General features: G+C 39.0%; 1 protein-coding gene across 1 annotated transcript; it reads right to left on the minus strand.

Moving 5' to 3' along the window:
- Positions 1-8579: 8579 nt before the first annotated feature.
- Positions 8580-18448, minus strand: LOC102391757 (dentin sialophosphoprotein). The gene is made up of 5 exons (XM_025289520.3): positions 18342-18448; positions 14771-14846; positions 13345-13431; positions 11791-12789; positions 8580-11228 (listed from the first exon to the last, which is right to left on the minus strand). The coding sequence occupies exons 2-5, from the start codon at positions 14819-14821 to the stop codon at positions 9078-9080; spliced, it is 3288 nt and encodes a 1095-aa protein (XP_025145305.3). The 5' UTR covers positions 14822-14846; positions 18342-18448; the 3' UTR covers positions 8580-9077.
- Between the last annotated feature and the right edge of the window lie 396 nt (positions 18449-18844).

Consider the following 18844-nt stretch of genomic DNA (forward strand, 5'->3'; position numbering starts at 1 on the left):
CTGGAAGTAGGAGGCTTAAGTCCAAACCCTGACTCCAGGGAACTCCTGACTCCAAGGAACATTAATTGACAGGAGCTCATCAAATGCCTCCATACCGACACTGAAACCAGGCACCACACAAGGGCCAACAAGTTCCAGGGCAAGACATACCAAGCAAATTCTCCAGCAACAAAGGAACACAGCCCTGAGCTTCAAGATACAGGCTGCCCAAAGTCACCCCAAAACCATAGACATCTCATAACTCATTACAGCACATTTCATTACACTCCAGAGAGAAGAAATACAGCTCCATCCACCAGAACATCGACACAAGCTTCCCTAACCAGGAAACCTTGACAAGCCACCTGTACAAACCCACACACAGTGAGGAAATGCCACAATAAAGAGAACTCCACAAACTGCCAGAATACAGAAAGGACACCCCAAACTCAGCAATTTAAACAAGATGAAGAGACAGAGGAATAGCCAGCAGATAAAGGAACAGGATAAATGCCCACCAAACCAAACAAAAGAGGAAGAGATAGGGAATCTACCTGATAAAGAATTCCAAATAATGATAGTGAAATTGATCCAAAATCTTGAAATTAAAATGGAATCACAGATAAATAGCCTGGAGGCAAGGATTGAGAAGATGCAAGAAAGGTTTAACAAGGACTTAGAAGAAATAAAAAAGAGTCAATATATAATGAATAATGAAATAAGTGAAATTAAAAACACTGTGGAGGCAACAAATAGTAGAATAACAGAGGCAGAAGATAGGATTAGTGAATTAGAATGTAGAATGGTAGAAATAAATGAATCAGAGAGGATAAAAGAAAAACGAATTAAAAGAAATGAGGACAATCTCAGAGACCTCCAGGACAATATTAAACGCTACAACATTCAAATCATAGGGGTCCCAGAAGAAGAAGACAAAAAGAAAGACCATGAGAAAATACTTGAGGAGATAATAGTTGAAAACTTCCCTAAAATGGGGAAGGAAATAATCACCCAAGTCCAAGAAACCCAGAGAGTCCCAAACAGGATAAACCCAAGGCGAAACACCCCAAGACACATATTAATCAAATTAACAAAGATCAAACACAAAGAACAAATATTAAAAGCAGCAAGGGAAAAACAACAAATAACACACAAGGGAATACCCATAAGGATAACAGCTGATCTTTCAATAGAAACTCTTCAAGCCAGGAGGGAATGGCAAGACATACTTAAAATGATGAAAGAAAATAATCTACAGCCCAGATTATTGTACCCAGCAAGGATCTCATTCAAGTATGAAGGAGAAATCAAAAGCTTTTCAGACAAGCAAAAGCTGAGAGAATTCTGCACCACCAAACCAGCTCTCCAACAAGTACTAAAGGATATTCTCTAGACAGGAAACACAAAAACGGTGTATAAATTTGAACCCAAAACAATAAAGTAAATGGCAACAGGATCATACTTATCAGTAATTACCTTAAACGTAAATGGGTTGAATGCCCCAACCAAAAGACAAAGACTGGCTGAATGGATACAAAAACAAGACCCCTACATATGTTGTCTACAAGAGACCCACCTCAAAACAGGGGACACATACAGACTGAAAGTGAAGGGCTGGAAAAAGATTTTCCATGCAAATAGGGACCAAAAGAAAGCAGGAGTAGCAATACTCATATCAGGTAAAATAGACTTTAAAACAAAGACTGTGAAAAGAGACAAAGATGGTCACTTCATAATGATCAAAGGATCAATCCAAGAAGAAGATATAACAATTATAAATATATATGCACCCAACACAGGAGCACCACAGTATGTAAGACAAATGCTAACAAGTATGAAAGGAGAAATTAACAATAACACAATAATAGTGGGAGACTTTAATACCCCACTCACACATATGGATAGATCAACTAAACAGAAAATTAACAAGGAAACACAAACTTTAAATGATACAATAGACCAGTTAGACCTAATTGATATCTATAGGACATTTCATCCCAAAACAATGAATTTCACCTTTTTCTCAAGCGCACATGGAACCTTCTCCAGGATAGATCACATCCTGGGCCATAAAGCTAGCCTTGGTAAATTCAAAAAAATAGAAATCATTCCAAGCATTGTTTCTGACCACAATGCAGTAAGATTAGATCTCAATGACAAGAGAAAAACTATTAAAAATTCCAACATATGGAGGCTGAACAACACGCTGCTGAATAACCAACAAATCACAGAAGAAATCAAAAAAGAAATCAAAATTTGCATAGAAACGAATGAAAATGAAAACACAACAACCCTAAACCTGTGGGACACGGTAAAAGCAGTCCTAAGGGGAAAGTTCATAGCAATACAGGCACACCTCAAGAAACAAGAAAAAAGTCAAATAAAGAACCTAACTCTACACCTAAAGCAACTAGAAAAGGAAGAAATGAAGAACCCCAGGGTTAGTAGAAGGAAAGAAATCTTAAAACTTAGAGCAGAAATAAATGCAAAAGAAACAAAAGAGATCATAGCAAAAATCAACAAAACCAAAAGCTGGTTTTTTGAAAGGATAAATAAAATTGACAAACCATTAGCCAGACTCATCAAGAAACAAAGGGAGAAAAATCAAATCAATAAAATGAGAAATGAAAATGGAGAGATCACAACAGACAACACAGAAATACAAAGGATCATAAGAGAGTACTATCGACAATTATATGCCAATAAAATGGACAACGTGGAAGAAATGGACAAATTCTTAGAAAAGTACAACTTTCCAAAACTCGATCAGGAAGAAATAGAAAATCTTAACAGACCCATCACAAGCACGGAAATTGAAACTGTAATCAAAAATCTTCCAGCAAACAAAAGCCCAGGTCCAGACGGCTTCACAGCTGAATTCTACCAAAAATTTAGAGAAGAGCTAACACCTATCCTGCTCAAACTCTTCCAGAAAACTGCAGAGGATGGTAAACTTCCAAACTCATTCTATGAGGCCACCATCACCCTAATACCAAAACCTGACAAAGATGCCACAAAAAAAGACAACTACAGGCCAATATCACTGATGAACATAGATGCAAAAATCCTTAACAAAATTCTAGCAATCAGAATCCAACAACACATTAAAAAGATCATACACCATGACCAAGTGGGCTTTATCCCAGGGATGCAAGGATTCTTCAATATCCGCAAATCAATCAATGTAATACACCACATTAACAAATTGAAAAATAAAAACCATATGATTATCTCAATAGATGCAGAGAAAGCCTTTGACAAGATTCAACATCCATTTATGATAAAAACTCTCCAGAAAGCAGGAATAGAAGGAACATACCTCAACATAATAAAAGCTATATATGACAAACCCACAGCAAACATTATCCTCAATGGTGAAAAATTGAAAGCATTTCCTCTAAAGTCAGGAACAAGACAAGGGTGCCCACTTTCACCATTACTATTCAACATAGTTTTGGAAGTTTTGGCCACAGCAATCAGAGCAGAAAAAGAAATAAAAGGAATCCAAATTGGAAAAGAAGAAGTAAAGCTCTCACTGTTTGCAGATGACATGATCCTCTACATAGAAAACCCTAAAGACTCCACCAGAAAATTACTAGAACTAATCAATGACTATAGTAAAGTTGCAGGATATAAAATCAACACACAGAAATCCCTTGCATTCCTATACACTAATAATGAGAAAAAGAAAGAGAAATTAAGGAAACAATTCCATTCACCATTGCAACGGAAAGAATAAAATACTTAGGAATATATCTACCTAAAGAAACTAAAGACCTATATATAGAAAACTATAAAACACTGGTGAAAGAAATCAAAGAGGACACTAACAGATGGAGAAATATACCATGTTCATGGATTGGAAGAATCAATATAGTGAAAATGAGTATACTACCCAAAGCAATCTATAGATTCAATGCAATCCTTATCAAGCTACCAACAGCATTCTTCACAGAGCTCGAACAAATAATTTCACAATTTGTATGGAAATACAAAAAACCTCGAATAGCCAAAGCGATCTCGAGAAATAAGAATGGAACTGGAGGAATCAACCTACCTGACTTCAGGCTCTACTACAAAGCCACAGTTATCAAGACAGTATGGTACTGGCACAAAGACAGAAATATAGATCAATGGAACAAAATAGAAAGCCCAGAGATAAATCCACGCACCTATGGACACCTTATCTTTGACAAAGGAGGCAAGAATATACAATGGATTAAAGACAATCTCTTTAACAAGTGGTGCTGGGAAATCTGGTCAACCACTTGTAAAAGAATAAAACTAGAACAGTTTCTAACACCATACACAAAAATAAACTCAAAATGGATTAAAGATCTAAATGTAAGACCAGAAACTATAAAACTCCTAGAGGAGAACATAGGCAAAACACTCTCTGACATACATCACAGCAGGATCCTCTATGACCCACCTCCCAGAATATTGGAAATAAAAGCAAAAATAAACAAATGGGGCCTAATCAACCTTAAAAGCTTCTGCACAACAAAGGAAACTATAAGCAAGGTGAAAAGACAGCCTTCAGAATGGGAGAAAATAATAGCAAATGAAGCAACTGACAAACAACTAATCTCAAAAATATACAAGCAACTCCTACAGCTCAACTCCAGAAAAATAAATGACCCAATCAAAAAATGGGCCAAAGAACTAAATAGACATTTCTCCAAAGAAGACATACAGATGGCTAACAAACACATGAAAAGATGCTCAACATCATTCATTATCAGAGAAAAGCAAATCAAAACCACTATGAGGTACCATTTCACACCAGTCAGAATGGCTGCGATTCAAAAGTCTACAAGCAATAAATGCTGGAGAGGGTGTGGAGAAAAGGGAACCCTCTTACACTGTTGGTGGGAATGCAAACTAGTACAGCCACTATGGAGAACAGTGTGGAGATTCCTTAAAAAACTGGAAATAGAACTGCCTTATGATCCAGCAATCCCACTGCTGGGCATACACACTGAGGAAACCAGGAGGGAAAGAGACACCAATGTTCATCGCAGCACTGTTTATAATAGCCAGGACATGGAAGCAACCTAGATGTCCATCAGCAGATGAATGGATAAGAAAGCTGTGGTACATATACACAATGGAGTATTACTCAGCCATTAAAAAGAATACATTTGAATCAGTTCTAATGAGGTGGATGAAACTGGAGCCTATTATACAGAGTGAAGTAAGCCAGAAAGAAAAACACCAATACAGTATACTAACACATATATATGGAATTTAGAAAGATGGTAACAATAACCCTGTATACGAGACAGCAAAAGAGACACTGATGTATAGAACAGTCTTTTGGACTCTGTGGGAGAGGGAGAGGGTGGGATGATATGGGAGAATGGCATTGAAATATGTGTAATATCATATATGAAACGAGTTGCCAGTCCAGGTTCGATGCACGATACTGGATGCTTGGGGCTGGTGCACTGGGACGACCCAAAGGGATGGCATGGGGAGGGAGGAGGGCGGAGGGTTCAGGATGGGGAACACATGTATACCTGTGGCAGATTCATTTTGATATATGGCAAAACCAATACAATATTGTAAAGTTAAATAAAATAAAATAAAAAAATAAAAATAAAAAAAATAAACACAATGAAGAAAAAATATATATATACAATAGAGGAAGTAAGTACTCACAAACTCATTAAGATGAAGTCATACAAATAGATGTTTATTATAGCACCAAAATTCATTTTCTCTCATTTGTATATCATATAATTTACAAAGAGTTTCATATTCATTGCCTGACATAATGCCCATGACAACATTTTGAAATAGGTAGGACAGTTACTAGAAGCCACAATTTACAAACTGGGAAAACAAAAAATCCTGAAGCCTAAAAGAGTTAAAAATCTAGAGCATATTTTAAGGGAAGAAGTTTGGAGTCATTTCCATGACTATAATATAGTAGAAATCTGAAATTTTACAGTATTATGAGTATATTTATAGCCAAAATTTTAAAGCCATCAGCATTATTACTTGCAATATTGATCTCTTAACTAAGAAAATCTTGCATAAAGGCAGGAGGAAAAAAAAAACCCTACTGAAACTCTTTGTGTAAAATATGAATAGTTGTAGAAAATAAATTGTCAACTAATGACTGGTTGAAAATTAAAATTAAAGAAGCTGCATTCAAAACTTTGCCATATAGAATTTTACCTTTGAATTAGAACAAATGCAAAATAATTACCAAAGTGGAAAAAGAGGGAACTTACAAATCATCACTACTAAATCTTGAATAATACACTAAGGTTTATGGTTATGGTCGTTATATCTTCCAGAGTCCCAGACAAGCCAATTTTATACCTCCTTTCCCCAAGTAATTATTCATAGCAGCCCTTTCACTTTCAAGGGTGTCCTAGTTTGGGTGATAAATTATATCAGCCTGTTAAACATCACACTCTAGTCTCACACATCTTTAAGATCCTCATGTTCTAGGGTTGGGACTTCATCTCAAAACTAAGAAGTGCCCTCATGCATGCAAATCATGCTCAGATTTTAGTTGAATGTACCAAAGAATATTCAGACTACCGCACAATTGACTCATTTCACATGCTAGCAAAGTGCTGCTCAAAATCCTTCAATCTAGGCTTCAACAGTGTATGAACCGAGAACTTCCAGATGTACAAGCTGGATTAACAAAAGCAGAGGAACCAGAGATCAAATTGCCAACAGCCGTTGGATCATAGAAAAAGCTAGGGAATTCTAGAAAAACATCTACTTCTGCTTCATTGACTACACTAAAGCCTTTACTGTGTGGATCACAACAAACTGTGGAAAATTCTTAAAGAGATGGGAATACCAGATCACTTTTCCTGCCTCCTGAGAAATCTGTATGCAGGTCAAGAAGCAACAGTTAGAACCAGACATGGAACAACAGACTGGTTCCAAATCAGGAAAGGAGTATGTAAAGGCTGTATATTGTCACCCTGCTTATTTAACTTACATGCAGAGTACCTCATGCAAAAGGCCAGGCTAGATGAAGCACAAGCTGGAATCAAGATTGCTGCAAGAAATATCAGTAACCTCAGATATGCAGATGACACTACCCTTATGGCAGAAAGTGTGGAGGAGTTAAAGAGCCTTTTGACGAAAGTGAATGAGGAAAGTGAAAAAGCTGGCTTAAAACTCAACATTCAAAAAACGAAGATCATAGCATCCGGTTCCATCACTTCATGCCAAATAGATGGGGAAACAATGGAAACAGTGACAGACTTTATTTTCTTGGGCTCCAAAAATTATTGCAGATAGTGGCTGCGGCAATGAAGTCAAAAGATGCTTGTTCCTTGGAAGAAAAGCAATGACAATCCTGGACAGCATATTAAAAAATAAAGACATTACTTTGCCTATAAAAGTCCATATAGTCAATTCTATGGTTTTTCCAGTAGTCACGTATGGATGTGAGAGCTGGACAATAAAAAAGGCTGAGCACTGAAGAATTGATGCCTTTGAACTGTGGTGCTGGAGAAGACTCTTGAGAGTCCCTTGGATAGCTAGGAGATCTAACCAGTCCATCCTAAAGGAAATCAATCCTTAATATTCCATTGGAAGGATGGATGCTGAAGCTGAAACTCCAATACTTTGGCCACACATATGAAGAACTGACTCATTGGAAAAGACCCTGATGCTGGGAGATATTAAAGTCAGGAGGAGAAGGGGATGGCAGAGGATGAGATGGTTGGGTGGCATCACCCACTCAATGGACATGAGTTTGAGCAAACTCTGGGAGATGGTGAAGGACAGAGAAGCCTGGTGAGCTGCAGTCCATGGGGTCGCAAAGAGTTGGACATGACTGAGCAGCTGAACAACAACAAATGAGTCTCAGATTTTAACAAAGTGAGCAGTTTCCAGACCAACTGTTGGCTTTATTAAAGAGATTAATAGGGAGTCTTCAGGGTCTGATTTGGGATTTTTCGTCTATGGGGATTTAAAAGCAAATATGAACCAGGTTTGACTTGGTGAGATGGAGGAAAGTAAAAGTGAAAGTCACTCAGTTGTGTCCGACTCTTTGCGACCCCATGTACTGTAACAGTCCATGGAATTCTCCAGGCCAGATTACTGGAGTGGGTAGCCATTCCCTTCTCCAGTGGATCTTCCCAACCCAGGGATCAAATCCCAGATCTCCTGCATTGCAGGTGGATTCTTTACCAGCTGATCCAGTAGGCAAGCCCAAGATTGAGGAAGAAAACTGAATCCTCTTAGCAGAGTTCTGAACAGAGTTCAAAAAGTGCACACCCTCCAAGAGCCCTTCATTCATGAATTCATTTATTTATTAATAGTTGAAGAGTGGCAACTTGAGGCAAGGCATGTTCTAAGTATTGCCTCAGTTTCGTCAATAATTTTACGAACTTTATGCTACATTTCCAGCAGTGCTTTGCAGGAATGTGATCTTATATGTAAGATTTTGCTGTTTAAACGAGCTTCTAAATTCTTTTCTCTCTAGAACTCTTTAGAATTTCCATAATTTGTAGTTACTCTATGCACTAATTACAAAGATTATTCCCATGGTTTGGGTAAATTAAATGGTTGCTGTGATTTTTTTTTATGTTGCAATATATTTCTTCCTTAGAACAAGCAAATGAATCGTAGCCAAGCTGGAGATCATGATGAGAGCATCTTTTACTCAGCAGCAAGCAGACCATCTACTTAGAATATAGATATAATTACTGCAAGATTAGGCCAATGCCACTGGTTATTTATAAGATGTGTTTGCGTGCTAATACATTTTCTAAAGCACTTGGCATATAAATTGAAGTTATTAGTATGTGATTACTTGAGGTTTCTGTGTAAAGAACATTTTAATTGTTCTTCTATGTTTGCATTTACACTTTTAACAAAATCTTTTCAAAATATATTTAACATGCATGTACACAGTTAGATTCTCTCTCTGAGGGTGTAGGGACCCGGTCCTGAATCCGACAACTTGACTCTTTGTGTCTGTAGGTGTATGGATCTTTACATAGGTCTTCTCTTTATTCCTCGCCCTTCTTTACTTTCCTGGAAATCTGTATTTCCTATCAATTACTCACCAGACTTTTCACAAAAGGCATCTTGTGGGGTTTTCTTTAGTTCTAATCGTCACTTGTTGAGTGATTACTGTCACTGCCTTCACTGTCACTGTCACTGTCACTGCTAGCTCCATTGTTGTTGCCATTACCAGACTTGCTCTCGCTGTTGCTGCTGTCGCTGCTGTCGCTGCTGTCACTGTCGCTGCTGTCGCTGCTGTCGCTGTCTGACTTACTGTCACTATCACTGCTATCGCTGCTGTCACTACTATCGCTACTGTCGCTGCTGTCACTGTCGCTGCTGTCACTGTCGCTGCTGTTGCTGTCGCTGCTGTCACTGTCAGATTTAGTGTCACTATCGCTGCTATCGCTGCTGTCACTGCTATCGCTACTGTCGCTGCTGTCACTGTCGCTGCTGTCACTGTCACTGCTGTCGCTGCTGTCACTGTCAGATTTAGTGTCACTATCGCTGCTGTCACTGCTATTGCTACTGTCGCTGCTGTCGCTGCTGTCACTGTCACTGCTGTCACTATCACTGCTGTCACTATCACTGCTGTTACTACTGTCACTGCTGTCACTACTGCCTGATTTGCTATCACTACTGTCACTGCTGTCACTGTCTGATTTACTGTCACTGTCACTGCTGTCACTACTGTCGCTGCTGTCACTATCACTGCTGTCACTGCTGTCACTGCTGTCACTACTGTCACTATCTGATTTACTGTCACTTTCACTGCTGTCACTACTATCGCTGCTATTGCTGCTGTCACTATCACTGCTGTTACTACTGTCACTGCTGTCACTACTGCCTGATTTGCTGTCACTACTGTCACTGCTGTCACTGCTCTCATTACTGTCACTGCTGTCACTGCTATCACTGCTGTCACTATCTGATTTACTGTCACTGTCACTGCTGTCACTATCACTGCTGTTACTACTGTCTGATTTGCTATCACTGCTGTCACTACTATCACTGCTGTCACTGCTATCGCTACTGTCGCTGCTGTCACTATCACTGCTGTCACTATCACTGCTGTCACTACTGTCTGATTTGCTATCACTGCTGTCACTACTGTCACTGCTGTCACTGCTATCGCTACTGTCGCTGCTGTCACTATCACTGCTGTCACTATCACTGCTGTCACTACTGTCTGATTTGCTATCACTGCTGTCACTACTGTCACTGCTGTCACTGTCACTGCTGTCATTACTGTCACTGTCACTGCTGTCGCTGCTGTTACTGTCTGACTTACTGTCACTATCACTGCTATTGCTGCTGTCACTGCTGTCACTGTCACTGCTGTCATTACTGTCGCTGCTGTCACTGTCTGACTTACTGTCACTGTCACTGCTATCACTACTGTCACTGTCTGATTTACTGTCACTGTCACTGCTGTCACTGTCTGACTTGCTGTCACTGTCACTGCTATCACTGCTGTCACTATCTGGTTTACTGTCACTGTCACTGCTGTCACTGCTGTCACTGTCACTGCTGTCACTGCTGTCACTGCTATCACTACTGTCACTGTCTGACTTACTGTCACTGTCACTGCTGTCACTGTCACTGCTGTCACTGTCACTACTGTCACTGTCTGACTTACTGTCACTGTCACTGCTATCACTACTGTCACTGTCTGACTTACTGTCACTGTCTGACTTACTGTCACTGTCACTGCTGTCACTGCTGTCACTGCCGTCTGATTTATCTTTGCTGTTGCCTGATTTGCCATTGTCATCACCTCCATTGTTATCACTGCCATCACTACCATTATCGTTAGCATCTGATGTGTCATCACTACCATCATCATCTCCTTTTGAGCCACTGTCATTGCCATTGTCATTTGATTCATCAGAGTTATAAGAAGCATCTCCTCGGCTACTGTGATTATTATCACCTTCAGAATTGGCATCATCACTGCCATTAGACTCATCACTGCTGTTGGGATCATCTCCTTGCATGGATTCATCGTCAAACTCGTAGCTGTCATACCCATCACTGTTACTGTCACTATGTGCTTGGCTGGGTCCAAGCTTGTTTCCAGATTCCAGTTTCTGGCCAGCTCCTTGTATAATGTCAATCTCTCCTTGCGTCTTGACATTTCCTTTGCCCACAATCATTCCATGTTGGCCTTTACTCTCTTTATCTTCGCTCACTTTCCCAGCTTCTTTAGTAACATTGTGTCTGTGGCCACTGCTGGGACTTTCCATTTCCATTCCCTATGGAAAGATGGAGAAAAGAATGATTAATTAGTGAATGTTATGCTGCAAAGTTGCATTGGTCTGAGGAAGACTGGGGAAATTGGCCAGAGAATAGGAGTTTGGATTCCAGTACCTCAGAAACACCTGTCTGTGAAAATGTGCTTTATTGTACTTGAAAGTACTCTAGTGTTTAGATTATAGACCATCCCATTCATGTTTTTATCCAGTAGGAACTTCTGTAAACAGTTACATGATGCATTAATTATTTAGCATAAGGCTTTTGAAGAACTGTAACCAAATCTTCAGAAATTTCAACTTTTTTAGATTGTTCCATAGCAATGTCTAGTAAGGACTCTAGCTTCCCCCATTAAATACTCCAGTGATTTAGGTGCAAAAATACATGACTGTTCATCATGATTTATTTTTGTGCTACCATCATGGGCAGAGCAGTCTGACAGGCTACAGTCTATGGGGTTGCAAAGAGTTGAACACGACTGAGTGACTGAGCACGCACACACCCATCATGAAAGGAAGGGGGGAGTTAAACTGCCGTTGAAAGAAACCAGCTTCACAAGCTAACCTTATCTTGGTTCTTCCCAATAGCAGTTGGCTCTGACTTTTCAGTGATTCTATTTTCCACAGCTTTGTTCTCTCTGTGACTGGGTTTTTGAGTGTCCTCTGTTTTCTGGCTACCATTGTCTTCTGGAATACCTGCAGAATCTTCCTCACTCTTGGAGATGTTGTCTCCATCAATGACATGGGCATCTTCTTTGTCCCCAGGGCCATCATCTTCACTACTAACTGAATTTTGACCTAAGCTATTGTCCTCATCATCCTCTTCTCCATGAGATTGACCCTCCTGGCCCTTGCTGGTATCACTACCCTTCACTCCATTCCCTATTTCTTCATCTTCACCATCACCAGAGCCCTTGTCTTCATCTTCATCTGCTCCATTCCCACTAGGACTTCCTTCAAAATTATCCAAACCAACATCTTCTCCATTTCCAGCTCCACTCCCCACTGGCAATACCCCTACCTCCTCATTCCCATTTCTCTCATCTTCTCTCTGAGGTGTTGTTTCACTCGTGTCAGCCCCATCTCTACAGGAATTCCCATTGATTTCAGCCTCCTGACCTGTACTGTTACTGCTTCCAGCTACTTGATGTCCATCCTCTTGGACAACAGTGGCGTCCTCACTTGGACTTGTATTTCCAACGCCTGCATTTTGAGAACTGTTCTCAGCAATCCCATCCATATGGCTCCCATTTGCTGCTCCAGCGTCGTGGACGATGCTTACTTGTCCCCTGAGGCCGTTTGCAGTGAGGCTGTCTTCTTGTCCTTGGATCCCATCATGGTCGTATGTTTCTGGTTTTCCTGTGCCCCCCTTTAGATCCTCTGTATTTCCCTTTTCATTTACTAACATGGAACCTGTTGAAGAACTTTTCCCTCCCAGCTCTGCCCACTCAGAACCATTTCTGTCTCCTTTGTAACCATCTTGGATATCCTGTTGCCTTCCTCGTTCATTTTCATGCATGAGGCCACCACTTTCTTTGGTGGTATCATTGGCATTTAATGCACCCTGAAAAAGAGAGACAATTCAAATTAAGTTGTGGATATCATCTTTTTTTTAATTTAATTTTATTTTATTTTTTAACTTTACAATATTGTATTGGTTTTGCCATATATCAAAATGAATCTGCCACAGGTATACATGTGTTCCCCATCCTGAACCCCCCTCCCCCCTCCCTCCCCATACCATCCCTCTGGGTCATCCCAGTGCACCAGCCCCAAGCATCCAGTATCGTGCATCGAACCTGGACTGGTGACTCATTTCATATATGATATTATACATGTTTCAATGCCATTCTCCCAAATCATCCCACCCTCTCCCTCTCCCACAGAGTCCAAAAGACTGTTCTATACATCAGTGTCTCTTTTGCTGTCTCGTATACAGGGTTATTGTTACCATCTTTCTGAATTCCATATATATGTGTTAGTATACTGTATTGGTGTTTTCTTTCAAATTAAGTTGTGGATATCATCTTAAAGTAAAGCAAACTGAAAAGATGAGCATCGATTTTCTGGAAGTTAATGGAATCTAAAAGAGTTTAGAAATACATTTTACTTCTTATACCTGTATTGGAACTTTTGATTTTGCTAGAAGATTTAAATTCACAGTTTTGTCAACAGCATGTCTCTCCAAAGGCTTGATTTGAGGCACCTACCAAAGTGAAAATACTGGAAATTGAAAATATTCTTAATTTGTGTACATGTGTGCACACGTGTGCACAGACACACTCACACACATAGTATCCCTAAATGAAGAAAAAAAGATATACACAAAGGCCAAAGTATGATCTAATTGGGTAGAAAAGAAAAATGACTTGTTACATGAATTCCATAGAATTTAAACTTGGCATATAGATATTTTTCATAATAATATTACCAAGTTTACCAAAGTTTTAACCAGATCACTTATCTCAACACTAGAAAGTGAATAGTCTTTTATTAAAGATGAGGAGACAGCCTGTAAATATGTTATCACACTTACATAATTTAAAAAATAAAAAAGAAAGAAGATTCCTTAAAAAAATAAACAAGCAACAAGAATATATTGTGTAGCACAGGGAACTACAGTCATTATCTTGTAATAACTTTTAATAAGGTATGATCTGTAAAAATACTGAATCACTATGCTGCATACCTGAAACTAATATAATACTGTAAATAAACAATACATAAATAAATTTAAATTTAAATGACATTGAAGAAAAAGTGAGGAGACAGACCTTTGGTGTTTCTGTATGACAAGTTTCTTGCAGCAGCACCAGATCCACCCTAAGAATAATCCTGGCCAAAACCCCTAAGAGAATAGTAGGTCTGACCAAAACCAGGGCGGAAACAAAGGCAAGTCTATGCTACTTCTGTGCCCTCAGGAGCACAACAGAAACAGTTAAGCAAATTCTCAACTACAGAAATATCATGAGGAAAGCATATCAAAATGGTAACTGTAGCAGCTGGCTAATAAAATTACAAATGACTTAATTTCCCTAATTTATCTTTGCTGGTGTTTATCTTTCAAATTTAACTTTCTAAGTGAAACATTAGTTTTCCCTTTGCTGAAAAAAATGTGATTTTTTTTTTCCTATTTTTCTTTCTTGAAACCTTCTTAAACAAGGCTTCATTGATAATTAGAATGAAATTCATAGGGCATGAGCAAAGATGGACAGGCTCCACAACTTCTAAGCATTAAATGTAAATTAATCTGAATGAATTTTAAAAGTAACAATCCTTCCAACAAGACAGGAGTTTCCATTAGAAGACTGGGAGCATGAGTCGGAGTATGTATTTAGTTTTGTTGAGACCCCAAACAGATCCTATGAAGTCTTTCATGCAAATCTGAAAGTTTAGGCTCAGCTGATCTGCAAGATCTCAAGAAAAAAATACACACACACATATATATGTGTGTGTGTGTGTGTGTGTGTGTGTATACACATATATGTGTGTGTGTTAAGAGAGATAGTAAAGTAAGAAGGTTTTTTTGAGGAAGGCATACTTACTGGAATGGCCCATGCTACTGCCCAAATGCAAAAATATACAATGATCTTCATTTTCTATAGGAATATTGATCAGTGGCTGTTATTGAAGAAAAAAGAACAGTAAAAAATTACTTATAAAGCAAAGATGATAACCATATAATGTATTATTTTGGTCTCTAACCGTGTGCCTCTTTCCTAGGTAAGGAGTATGAACACAACACAAGAAGAAGCTGCCAAGACTCAGGGTTCCAGTACACACCTGAGTACACACATGTTGTCTGTGGTCAGTACACACCAGGAGTGGGGTCACAGACACGTGAGGGCATTATCCCGCTCAGTGTGATGATGAGCTGCCTAACCCTGTGCTTTTCCCGTGAAGGCGTACAGCCAGACAGTTACAAAAGCCATAACTATAACTTTCTCCTTCTGCTTTTCCTGCTGGCAATAACATCTCTTCTGAATAGTTTTCATCAAGGATCAACTAATTCTGCTAAGAGTATGCTTATAGATGAAGGATTTATGATTCCCACCCCTAATCCACATGTGTCTGGGCTACGCTAGACTGCACAGAAAAGAAATTGCCAGCACAAAGACGAAAGGATATGGAGTTTGGATCTAGAGACCTAGGTTGCAATTCTATCTTTGTTACTTGATGTGAGAGCTTGAAGAATGTAAGTAGGTTTCTTAAGCATTTGATTCCTTGGTCTAGGATAATAATAGCTGCACTGCAGGATTATCCCAGTTATCTTAGCAGAAGATTTGTCTCTGAGAAGCTTTCTCTGGCTCCATGTCAAAGCACATTTGGTGGGATTTCCCTGATGGTCCAGAGTTTAAGACTCTCCCTTCCAATGAGGAGGCACAGGTTCGATACCTGATTGGGGAACTAGGGCCCTGAATGCCACAGGGTACAGCCAAATTTTTTTTTTTAAAAAAAGGTTATTTGGTGTCTCTCTCCTCCTTATACCTGGAAGAAGCTTTTAATACTGCACTGGGGGCACTCCGCCATTTTCACTGTTTTCGAGTAGGCTGGCAGCTACTTATATGCTCCTCTGCCCTACTGAGAGCTCCTGAGGTCCAGGAGACTGTCTTGGTGATCACAATATTCTAAAACATAGCATAGCAAAAGCCATTTTGTGAACACTGTGGATAAATAAACACTTACTACTGTAAGCAGTGTGTAGCATCATTCCAGCTATTTAACCATCTCTTAATAAATGATAGCAATTATTATGTGGGACTTCTGAAAACTCAATCCTTCACTCCTGTTAGAATTCACCTTCAGAATCAGTCTAGTATACATTTTGTGTACATTGAGATAGATACTGAGTTCATGAGAATCAAAATTGTAATTAGCTATTTACTACAAACTATATTTCTTGACATAATGATGCTAGTCCTATAGAAAGGAAGGACGAATTTTACTTCTACTTCATGCACTCGCACTGGATTTTGAGATTATAATACTATAGATCATACGCTAGCCTAGACCGAATTTAATGTTGATAGGGGAAGCATAATAAAGCCTCCATGAATATCAACTGTCTTAGAAGAATTGGCACTTTTCACAGAGGAGAAAATCCAGTTTCAGAGTTACTGAGGAGGTGGGGGAAATGTGCCTACTCTTAGAGCTGTTCAGCAGAAAGCCAAAAGTAGCTAAACTTCCTTAAAAAATGCTAGAGATTAAAAATGAGGCTGATGAGACCTGAGGACACCATAATGCAGAGCTCTGGGGCATGGATGTGAAAGGGCAGCAGTTTAGTAAGCAGAGGCTATAAGGTCCTCTGCAGTCCCAAACATAGTTATTACATAGACCTTACAGAAGACCAGTCTACACTATGGTTTGGAGGACACATGATCTCCTGGAAAGGAACTTATAGTGAAGGCCAGAGTTACTTGTATCCCATTTCTAAACTGCAGTCCATCAACCTGACCACTTTAGTTCTCTTTCAGATCTACTCTAGAACAATTGCTCTATGCACAGCGCGCCTTGTCACTGTATCCACAGGTAAGTAAAAGGCATGAAAGACACTATAGAAATGGCCTCAGTTTTATCAGCCTGAAAGCGGAGGCTCTGGGATTGTGTGAACCCCCTTCAGATGATTTCATGTATTCTCACCAATAAAGTGAGATTTTACTTAGTTAACTTGAACAAGTTAATAAAACCTTGAAAAGCAAGTTTAACTGAAGCCCTGTTTCAAAGTCCAAGTGTTAGTCGCTTGGTCGTGTCCGACTCTTTGCAACTGTAGCCCACCAGGCTCCTCTGTTCATGGAATTCTCTAGGCAAGAATATTGGAGTGGGTAGCCATTTCCTTCTCCAAGAGATCTTCTTGAACCAGGGTTCAAACCTACATCTCCTGCATCTCAGGCAGATTCTTTACCGCTGAGTCACCTGGTAGATATTTATATCTGAGTCGTCTAATGTTTATCAAAACTACTCAAAGCAGATAATTACCAAGTTTCTACCTCAGTTTGCCATTTTTTAAGTAACGTGTCGTTTATTTCCCAAAACTATCATTATATCGTGAAACAGAAAAAGTGTGTACAGAAGTAGACTCTCCAGATATCCTAAGTAGAAGTATTTTAAGCTAGTTTTAAAACCCTACTGTCAATTAGCAAAATAATAATAATAATTTTTAGGCCAAAGTTTGATTTTTCAGGGACCAAAAAATTAAATGTAGATTGAGATTTATTCATTCATTCAAAAACTGTTTGAAGGCCTAATGTGGGCCAGATACTGAGCCCTGGGACCAGATATGAACCCTGGCCTCATGGAAATTATCACTGACTGGATTAGCCAAACTTTGGAATAAATGTAATTTAGTGCATTAAATCACTTGCCAATGCAGGAGACCCAGGAAACGTGGTTCGATCCCTGGGTCGGGAAGATCCCCTGGAGAAGGAAATGGCAACCCACTCCAGTATTCTTGCCTGGAGAATCCCATGGACAGAGGACGCTGGTGGGCTACAGTCCACAGAGTTGCAAAGAGTCAGACACAACTGAGCCCGCGCACACACACGCAATGTGTTAAATCAAATTCCCAAATCCATGTTTATTTCTTAACAGAGTTAACATTTAAATGTTACTATTTGAAGGAGATTGTTTCTTTCTTTTTCCCTTAAATCCCATCACACTTTATATTGCAATGATGAGGCTTAAAAAAGGGCTTTAACTAGATTCAAGGTCTTTAAAGATGGTTTTTTTGTGGATAAAAATAACAGCAATGGATATTTGATGAATTACGTATGAAATATTCAAATCATTCATTCTGATATTAAGATGTTAAATATAAAATGTGTGCTTCATCTTAATATACTTTTTATGACTGTTAGCAACTGATATTTTAACATACTGGCTATGAAAAAAAGTCTTATTCTTCAGTGATACAATATTTTGCGAGGTGGAATTAGCAACCCTTACCACATAATGTTCTATTATCTTATAAAACATAGTCTGGATTCAACAAGTCAAAGGGAACAAAAAATCTAATCATAAGGGTTATTCATTTTTTAAAATCAAATTGGCTTCTCTGAAACTGGAATTTCTTTCTAAAGGCATCAGTTGGTTCCAAGTAAAGAAGATGTTCCAGCTTACCTTAAAAGACTTCAAAGGGACTCTGAAAATCCAGAATTTCTTATCTTTCTCTTTGAGGACTGAGAGTGGTACACTGTCCTGGACTTTTGCATGACAATTTTGTTCCTGCCGAAATTTAAAGTCAGTTTGATAATTATCTCAACCAATCACTGTTTGAATCCTTGATACAGGGTTATAAAGTGTCACCATGTCTATGAGGCACATAATAACTTCCCCCACTTCCTTCACCTGCAGATATGTATTTGCTCACAGCACCATTCGATTCCAAAAGAACTAGACTTACTTTCACTTAATTAAATAGCTCCTGGAAGGCTGTTCTGCATCTTAAATATAGACCATCAGTGTAACATATCTGAAAAGAGCCACTTAAACTCTGTCACCCTGACATTTCTTGTCTTCCAAAGGTTGGCAATCTAAGAAAACTCTAGGTTTCTTTAGTAAATATACTGCCTATTTAAGACCCCTATCATTCCTGAGGTAGGTATTAACGTTTCTGTGCTATA

The sequence above is a fragment of the Bubalus bubalis genome, chromosome 7 (assembly GCF_019923935.1).
Source record: "Bubalus bubalis isolate 160015118507 breed Murrah chromosome 7, NDDB_SH_1, whole genome shotgun sequence".
In the NCBI taxonomy this organism is placed as follows: domain Eukaryota; kingdom Metazoa; phylum Chordata; class Mammalia; order Artiodactyla; family Bovidae; genus Bubalus; species Bubalus bubalis.

Excerpts from the sequence above, each read along its gene's own strand:
- LOC102391757 (XM_025289520.3), bottom strand. The coding sequence starts at position 14,821 with ATGAAGATCATTGTATATTTTTGCATTTGGGCAGTAGCATGGGCCATT. Across the intron at positions 13,432-14,770 it reads CAGTAGCATGGGCCATTCCA|GTGCCTCAAATCAAGCCTTT; the intron begins GTAAGTATGCCT and ends TCACTTTGGTAG. Across the intron at positions 12,790-13,344 it reads AATCAAAAGTTCCAATACAG|GGTGCATTAAATGCCAATGA; the intron begins GTATAAGAAGTA and ends TCTCTTTTTCAG.